At 31.4% G+C, this 9,661-nt stretch overlaps 1 protein-coding gene across 1 annotated transcript in view; it reads left to right on the top strand.

Annotated features, from left to right (window-relative positions):
* Nucleotides 1–9,661, top strand: part of LOC131851040 (protein diaphanous) — a 41,000-nt gene that overhangs the window by 21,279 nt on the left and 10,060 nt on the right. The window contains exons 9-17 of the mRNA XM_059201466.1: nucleotides 2,803–2,931; nucleotides 3,136–3,266; nucleotides 3,868–4,037; nucleotides 4,672–4,726; nucleotides 7,186–7,352; nucleotides 7,858–7,986; nucleotides 8,237–8,337; nucleotides 8,865–9,042; nucleotides 9,472–9,648. Of these exons, the coding sequence (XP_059057449.1) occupies nucleotides 2,803–2,931; nucleotides 3,136–3,266; nucleotides 3,868–4,037; nucleotides 4,672–4,726; nucleotides 7,186–7,352; nucleotides 7,858–7,986; nucleotides 8,237–8,337; nucleotides 8,865–9,042; nucleotides 9,472–9,648 (1,237 nt within the window). The remainder of the gene's footprint in view (nucleotides 1–2,802; nucleotides 2,932–3,135; nucleotides 3,267–3,867; nucleotides 4,038–4,671; nucleotides 4,727–7,185; nucleotides 7,353–7,857; nucleotides 7,987–8,236; nucleotides 8,338–8,864; nucleotides 9,043–9,471; nucleotides 9,649–9,661) is intronic.

A 9,661-nucleotide genomic window follows, 5' to 3' on the forward strand; every position in this document is an offset into this window, starting at 1 on the left:
TAAACCAGGTTATGTACTACTACTAGTATTGTTAGTGAGGGATAAAGTTGATGAACAAAAATAAAACAATATTCGTATTAAAAATATATTCATCTAATATTTTTGGCATTATTTTTTAATTTCTTCCAAATACAAGGGGTCTGACATGGGGTGTTATGTACCTACATTAAAAGATACTTTTTGAAATGTATGTACCTACATTAAAAGATAATTTTTGAAATGTATGAAAGAAATGTATGTACCTACATTAAAAGATAATTTTTGAAATGTATGAAAGAAACGTATTGTATGAAATTTTTGAAATGTGTGAAATGTACATACATTTCACACATTTCAAAAATTAATGTACCTACATTAAAAGATAATTTTTGAAATGTATGAAAGAAATGTATTGTATGAAATTTTTGAAATGTATGAAATGTAAGGACCTACATTAAAAGATAATTTTTGAAATGTATGAAATTTTTGGAATGTATGAAATGTATGAAAGAAATGTATGTACCTACATTAAAAGATAATTTTTGAAATGTATGAAAGAAATGTATGTACCTACATAAAAAGTTCATTTTTGAAATGTATGCACCGTACAATAACAATACACGTTAAACATCATACCACAGAGTCATACGCAAGTTAAAAACAAACTGCTATGATATTAATGAGAAAGGAAAATCAACTTTATGGTATTCGAGTTAGGGTCGATTTCTCTCTTTTTTTAAATACTATTTTAATCTTACCAGTTGCCAGTATTCGAAGACAGCTACGATTCGTACTCGATATTTTAAATTATTATGAAATCGATTTTTCAGTACAAATGTAAATAACCAACGATACTAATAATGTACTACTATATTCCGTTCTTTGAAACGGAACACTGCTATAATACAAAATAATGAAAATTTACTGTTCACAACGACTCATTAAAAGCATCATCGAATAATGCGCTGTAATAAAATCCTGTTATCGATTATTCAAAAAAATCGATAATACATGTAGTTATTTTTAATATGACAACACTTCATACATAAGTATTATTGGAAATAGTATTACTTGCTTGTTCGGCTATTTTTAATTTACTTAAAAAATTTTTATATGTTTAATTTACAATAATAATATATTAAGTGCTTATTATTGGAAAATATAAAAAAGACATTTAATTAGGCCGATACAAATGACGACAATGCCATCTATGAAAGCATTTTGAAAACATTGAGCCCCATATTAGCACTGATTAAAGTGTAATTAAGTACTGGAAAATAACAAAATGAGTAAATATATGAAAATTACTTTTCTAAACGCATTATTTCATTTTAACATGTATATATAACTTTTTAAAAATTGATTAAACATTTTTGAAAACACAGTTTTGTTTTTTAAAACGTTTGCAAAACTATGAAGAATTCCATCGATACCAATCACACCATCTATATGCAACTTTTAGCAATAATAATGGCTAGTTTCTCATTGAGTGCCACTGCTATAACTATCAGATAGCAATTGTAAGTAGCTTTGACGTAGTCTAGTGTTTTGAGTAGTCATGCTCACTAAAATGTCCAGACTTGTGGCGGCGTGGTGGGCCGGGTCATTGGGCTCCCTAAAATATGGTCGAGCGCAGTGATGGCTAGCTCATCCGTCATACTCGTGAACGGGTGCTGCTTGTAGGGACTGGTCTGCTCTAATCACTATGACTGATTTCCTCTTATTAATTGTTTAACCAGTTGGTTATATATTCAATATTTTTTCTATTTGAGTATTTAATAGAATTAGTGCTAATTGGTGGTTTGTATTCACACACTTAAACTTAAAAATGTAAAGTAATAATAAAATTATTTAAAAGAGCAACACGCAAGTTTCTTGCTCGTTCTTCTTGTGATGAGACAGCTTTCCGAACGAGCGGTAGATTAAAAAATGTAATGACTATTCAAAAGTGCTTCAATGTAAGTTTATTTGAATAAATGATTTTCTATTCTATTCTATTGCTATTAAAAAATAGGGGTTGTTTGTAGAAGGGTGAAAATTTAAGACTACGTATTTTTTAATGCCATATAATAAAAAAAAATTTGGGGTGAGCGACACTTAGAGGTATAAAAATTTATTATAAACCGATTTTCCGACCTACTGAATATACATATAAAATTTCATCAAAATCGATCAACCCGTTTCGGAGGAGTATAAACACGAAACCTGTTACACGAAAATTTTATATTTCAGATATCCGTTTTTAATGTTCCTGAAAATTTAGAAATAATTCAGATAATGTCGGAAATTGAAAATGTGCCACCACTGTGATATAAAATATTTAAATTGGAATTTATTCTAAGAAAATAATGTTAAACATGAAATTTATATATAAAAAAGAATATTGATAAATTGGAATATTAATAAAGAGAGATTGATAAATTTTCTGAAAGTTTCCTTTCTATACACTATTTTATAATAGTCTGTTTCATATCTATGGCTTATTATAAGATAGATGATACGACATCTTATTGGGTAATTAAATTGTTTTGACTACCTCGGTGGTCTAGCGGTCTAGTACACCGCTTTACGTCCGAGGTCGCGGGTTCGATTCCTCGCACGGCACAAACATTTGTATTCATGAGTATGATTGTTTGTATCGGTCTGGGTGTTATCTATATATATATTACGTATGTATTTACGAAAAAAAATCTATGTATTTGTATCAGTTGTCTAGTACCCATAACACAAGCTTTAGCTAGCTTAACTTGGGTCTAGATGGCGCTGTGTGAATTGTACTGAGATTATTTTTATTATTATTGTATTTATTTTCCACTTTTGCAGAGTCGACTTTAACGACACAAATGACTGCTTTGAGCTGGTGAAGACCTTAGTGATGGATACACCTGCTGAGCCTTACCTACTGTCAATATTGCAGCATCTACTTTTCATCAGAGATGATGAACTTATCAGGTGCATTACAATTTATATATATCGTTTTCTTATGAAGACAGAAATTCTAAAGACTTTGTATGAAGCCATCTGCATTGTTACTTTTGTTTCGACGATTTTTGCTGCCATGAACCTTGTTTAGTAGTAAAACAAAAAAAAACACACACACGCAGTTATTACATTATTAGTATTTAAATGTATCACACTATCTCTTGTAACTCTCAGGCCCGCATACTACAAGCTGATAGAAGAATGCATCACACAAATAGTTCTGCACAAGAATGGTTACGATCCAGACTTTCGAGCGACACAGCGCTTTAGTATAGACGTTCAGCCGCTTATAGATGGACTTATAGGTGAGTTGGCAAATATTAAATCTATTTATTCTAAAGTATAATTCACAAAATGTATGTTTGAAATAAATTTTAATTTCATTATTTATATGTAAACTGTTATTTATATATTTACTATTGTTTGTCGAATCAATATACCTTCATGTTATATTTTATTTGTAGTAGTTTAGCAACACTATACACTTTATACTTGTATATCTCTCTTACTTAATACACTTTCATGTGTCTTATATATACATAAAATTAAAAAACTGAAGTAAATTAGTATTTTTATTTATTTATTTATGATTAGGCACTCACCACACTTACAGATAAACCAAAGCGTGTAGTGAGCCAATAATATAACGTAATTACATAAAAAACAACAAACAACACTCAATTAACTTATTAATATTGTCGTGAAAAATATCGACCTCTGGCCGCTCCAAAACCAAGCTATTGAGCAGCGAGATACCTTGATAAGTGGGAGCAAGTTTTATGTAAAAACACTAATTTACTCATTTCTAAAGATAGTATCCATATTCTACATTTCTTGTCCATATTTATGACCTTCTATTATTTTGCGTGTTTTAAAACATATTAATTATATATCTTATTTTTTTAGAAAAATCAAGAGCAGAAGAAGAACGTAAAATAGAAGAGTTGACAACAAAGTTGGAAGCGGCAATTGCAGCTAAGCAAGAAGCAGAAGCACGCGCCGCTCATCTTGAGGATCGCCTTAAAGGCGCTCCCGCTGGTGGTCTGCCGCAGTCTACTGTTGCTGCAATCGCTAAGGTATTTGGCCAATGCTAGGCGTCCACTTGAGATTTCCTGTTTTTTTTATAATAAGTATAATAAATAATCTGACTACCTACTGGTGAATGGTACTTACATATACAACCATCATAACATAACTGACGTCACGTCATCATGGGACGCGCGTGATCCCTTGTTCGTTATTACTAAGGAGCAGTAAGATGGCATGCCTCCCGTACCCAGTAGTTTCACTACCATATCTCACCATTCAACTGAAATAACTTAAAAATCAAGGTGCTTGTTAGCTTAATTTGTAAGCTATGTTAAATACATTGATGTTGTTATATCGCTGCAGCGTTGTTGCATAACATGTTTGTGAGGAGAAATAAAGAACAAAACTATAACTTTATTGTGACCAGTTAAACAATAGAAATACATTAAAAATCTTTTACAAAATTATAAATAAATTATTATTATAATACAGCATTAACTCTGTAGTAAATCCTGTCAAATAATCAATTAACAATTAAAATTAAGATATCCCGTACACAGACTATCAATATAAACATTTTAGGCACCATATGTTTCTTATGAATGGATACTGCTAATATGATACAGTTACTTGGAAATAGTATCATATATGTTAATTTTTAATGTGTGTTTTATGGTACAGGTCATAGGAAGTCCAGGAGGTCCCCCACCACCACCGCCCCCTCCCATGCCCGGAGGTGAGTCTACCAACATTATGTACTTCATTTCATGGGTGAAATACACTTAAATCACCTATCGCATTGCATGATTACGTCATACCATGGTGGTGTGTATATATCCACTTTGGTAAAATAGGCATGATGACTAATCTTTTTTTTAGTTTCATTATTATATTTACTCATTTAATATTCCTAAAAATACTAATATTGTATTAAGAAAGTATGTATGATGTATTGTATTAAGAAAGTATGTATGAAGTATGTATGATGAACTGATGATAATGAAAAAGTGATAGCTGTCACAGAATAAGAGTTTCAGAAGCCAATAATTGTAACTTATATGTTACTTCATCTAATGTAATATAATATATAGGCATACCAGTTCATTGATTCTATGTCATGTCATCATGGCTGTTGATAACATATATTCACTACTCTGATACATATGAGGGATATTTGTTATGCTGGTTTTATCAATCATACAATATTTTTCTTCTTTCAATTAGGCCAAGTTCAAGACCAAGCAATATTATGTGTGGTCTTGTTACCTATTGTTAAAGTGTTAATAAATCAATGACTGTAGAATTTGCTATTAGTAGTTCTGCTTCTATTCAGTGTCATAAGTGTACATATATACTAAAACTAAATAAATAAAAAGTACGAAATTTAAAATTCGAATGCGGAATTAAATAATGATGAGTAAAGTCATATATAAAATATGACTTTAATCATAATTATTTAATTCAGTATTAGAATTTTTAATTTCTTGCGTTTCATTTATTTAGTATGTACATGTACAAGTGTCATTGCGCTTAATAACAGTGTACTCTATTATGTCATTTTTCTTTTTTTTTTATTTTGTTTTTCGTAATTCTTTATTAGCACCACGTAAATATATTTATTTCTTACTTAGCTATTTATTTTTATTTACGGCTATCTACTACTTGCATGTGCATACACTATCTATGTTTCGGTATGTGCTTCTAGGGGGACCACCGCCACCACCTCCACCACCGTTGCCAACAGGTTGGTGGTTATTATTTTGACGACTGTAATTACTAATATTTATATTAATATATTAGATTTTATAATATGTACAATTACAAACCTAAGCCAAGATTATCTTGAACTATCTAAGATAGCTTTACATAATGTTTAATAACTAATAAACTAACATACTCCAAATAATATAATAGTATCTAAAAATGGACGACTTATAAATTAAAGCAAAGGAAGATAAAACCTAAGTCGATCTATTTCATTTTTATTTTCCTTTTTATATAAATATATATTAGAACACTACTTCACAAAATATATGTACAATCAGTTATAAATATTAATTATAGTGATGAAATGCATGCATAAATGGGTGATTGTAAATCAAAGTATTTAGTACACAATGTCTCTCATTCTGTTATGTTTTCATGTGTATTTGTTTTTGTCTGTATTATGTATTATTAGTGGGTAATTTCATTCAATATTTTATTGGGCATCACAGAACGCAATATGGAAAAGTCATTCGCATTTATGCAGACATTTGAAGCAATGTTTTACAAAGCAATGAGTTTGCTTATACTTATATTAAAAAAAAGATTCTAGTGTAAAATTAAGTAATATATAAATATGTTTATTCAATTACTTATAATTTTATAGTAACATTTATTGAATATACTTGTAAATATTCGATGGACTCTGTTGTCCAGCGGTTTAGAACACCGCCTTACTTCCTAGGGTTACAGTTGTCATGGTACATAAATATTTGTACTCTCGATTATCAATGTTTTTATTAGTCTGGGTACTCGTATGTATATGTAAAAACAAATACACAGCAATCATTGCAGTTCTTTGTCCATTAATGTTAAGTTTCTGGTGAATGCTTATCTCACTGCATGCAGGCACTATAGCTGTCTCGGTGTGTTTTTCTAGGAGAACCAGCCCCTCCGCCCCCGCCACCAATGCCATCAGGTTGGTCTTATATACATGTGTGGTTATGTTGTAAACACCATATGTGTGTAGACAACATAAGAAACTTCAGTGATTGTTTTCATATATATATTAATAAAAGAGGTACAATCTTCGTACCCCCTTTTACGCAAATTGCGTGGATAAAGTAGTATGAAATTTAGCACACTTATAGATTAAGTAGAAAAGTAGTAAAGAATGTTTGTTTTTTAAATTATGCATAAAAATACATTAAATCAATAAAAATAATATATACATTACCATGTATTTGACACACATGCACAAAAGAGTATATATCTTTTGTTTATTGACAATGGAACCTTAATAATTATAATTGAAATTAATTGTGGTCGATTTACGACCGCAAGGCGACCTCAAATATAAATAAAACATGAGCTATCATTACAATGTAAATCTGGTCTATTTTCACTTAGTAAAAACGTCATCTTGTCAATCCAGTGTTATACAAAAGCAGTAAGAGATTTGACAATATTTAATTGTGATGGTAATTACAGGTGGAGGCGGACCTCCCCCGCCGCCGCCGCCCCCGATGCCTGGTGGGATGGGCGGCCCCCCTCCGCCCCCTATGCCGGGCATGGGAGGCCCCCCGCCGCCCCCCATGCCAGGTATGGGGGGACCTCGGCCGCCCCCGCCGCCTGGTGGTTTCATGGCTCCAAGAATGGTAAGATATTCTTGTTCTCATATGTTATATATTTTACAAGATTGGAAAATATAATTGTTAATAATAGGAACTACTGTAGTAAATAACATATAACATAACCATGTAAAGCTCGACCAGCTTTATCACCATGATTAATTACCATTACCCTACCCTTTAGTCGCCTTCTTAAATATTAGTGTATGGAAAGTGTTTGAGAAGTACAAAATTAGTCTTCAAAATCCTCAAAAAGAAGAGAAAATGTATTTTTTATTTTATGTATTATATTATAAAGTGTCCAAAGTTGTTTTTGATTTATAGGTACTTTATTTATTTTATGTTAATGCGTTTTATATAAACTTTCACACATTATTTCTGAATAACCTATAAAAAGCAATAATTCATATTAATTTCCAACGGTGCCATAACACTTTTTAAGAATTGACCCACTTTAAAATTTATGTCCGAGTTAAAAAAAAGGGACTATAGCTACTGTTTTAGTTGTATTATAAAATGTTTGTACTTACAGCCACAACCAGATGTTCTACCACATGGTCTCAAACCGAAAAAGAAGTGGGAGGTGGAAGGTCCCCTTAAAAGGGCAAACTGGAAGACGATTATTCCACAGAAAATGTCAGAGAAGGCTTTCTGGGTCAAGGTAATTACCTTATTATATATGCCAGTAATAATATTTTAATATTCTAGAAGATTACAATGTAAATATCAGCAACTAGTATTCTGTTATTTCCAATCTAAATAAATTGGACATACGAAATGTAGAACCTATAAGGTGTTTTAAACAATTGTGACCATTATCCGCCTTATGTAATGTTGCAAACAATACTCAGAACTCTAAATAAAATAGGAATTATTTATAGAGAGTCTGTAACTGTTTGATGTTATATTAGGTACAAGAGGATAAGTTGGCGTCCCCAGACATTCTCAGTGGGCTCGCTCAGAAGTTCTCCAGCAAACCTGTGGCTAAGAGAAAAGAGGATGCTGTTGAAAAGTGAGTATTCATAATCACTTATTTATTAGTCCTCTACGATTTTTACTATTATTTGTGAAATTAGATGTTTGTGATTTGTATTATTTTTAAATTCAATTTTGAAGATGGTATTACCCCCTCATTATATTCAACAAATAATTTCGTGGTGTTTAGTAGTTTAATTTAGTGACTTTAGACTTTACTCTCCCATAATGTTCCATATTATGATTTTTACACATACATTTCATTTATAATTTAACCGTCATTCTCTTTAAATATTTATACTACTCTATATAGCTATACTATACTTTAAGTTATTCCTAAATCTACTTGATATACGCCTCTTAGTCTTCCTCTTTTCTATTTTACCGTCAATAATAATGTTTAAGTTCATCCTGCCATATCAAGCGTCCCAACACTTTTGTCCCTTATATCCTCCAAATAGATATCTTTTAAACACTGTTTTAAACATTTTTATTCAATGTTTATTTATATAATATTAACATAATTGTACACGTTTCACTAATGGGATATTGTTTTAATTACAGAATGCCAACACTAAAGAAAGTCAAAGATCTTAAAGTGCTAGACAGTAAAGCAGCTCAGAGTTTATCCATATTACTGGGCGGATCTCTAAAACATATGTCATACGAACATATACGCACGTGCATATTGAGGTGTGATACCAACGTGTTGAACGCAAATGTACTAGATCTGTTAATACAGGTATGTCTCATATCTAATATCATACATTTTTATTATATTGTGGTTAAATTATATGCGGTAGAAGTGGAGGCGAGATGTATACCAGCAAAATCTCAACAATCTAAAAAATTTTGGCTTGTCTAGAACTGCAGTAAGTTGTATACTAGAATGTGAAATCTAAAGCAATACTAGCACTAGAACTTAAAGTTCCGGGAACTGCTCGGAGTTTCCCTCTCTAACGCACGTGTACCACCACTGTGAATCCATGGCATGCCTATCAAAATATAATCTTCCATTCTTACCGTCTTATATTTCGGATTAAGAATGCCGTTGATAACTTTTATCATATAACGTAAAAATAGTTTTAAATAAAAGAGTGCTCTATAAAATTCTAGCCACAGAGTATGATAGATATATATTAATTAAAAATAAAAAAATTGCTATTTCCAGTATCTCCCACCAGCGGATCAACTAAAAAAACTAGCAGAACTGAAATGTAAAAGCGAAGAGTTGACAGAAGCGGAACAATTCGCGGCCATAGTGTCTGATGTAAAGAGGCTGGTGCCAAGGCTGAGGAGTTTGGCCTTCAGGGAACACTATTCGGAGATCATATCCGAGGTTAAACCGGTGAGTTGTAGTT

This window comes from Achroia grisella, unplaced genomic scaffold (assembly GCF_030625045.1).
Source record: "Achroia grisella isolate CSIRO2021 unplaced genomic scaffold, CSIRO_AGI_Agris_v1 utg114, whole genome shotgun sequence".
In the NCBI taxonomy this organism is placed as follows: domain Eukaryota; kingdom Metazoa; phylum Arthropoda; class Insecta; order Lepidoptera; family Pyralidae; genus Achroia; species Achroia grisella.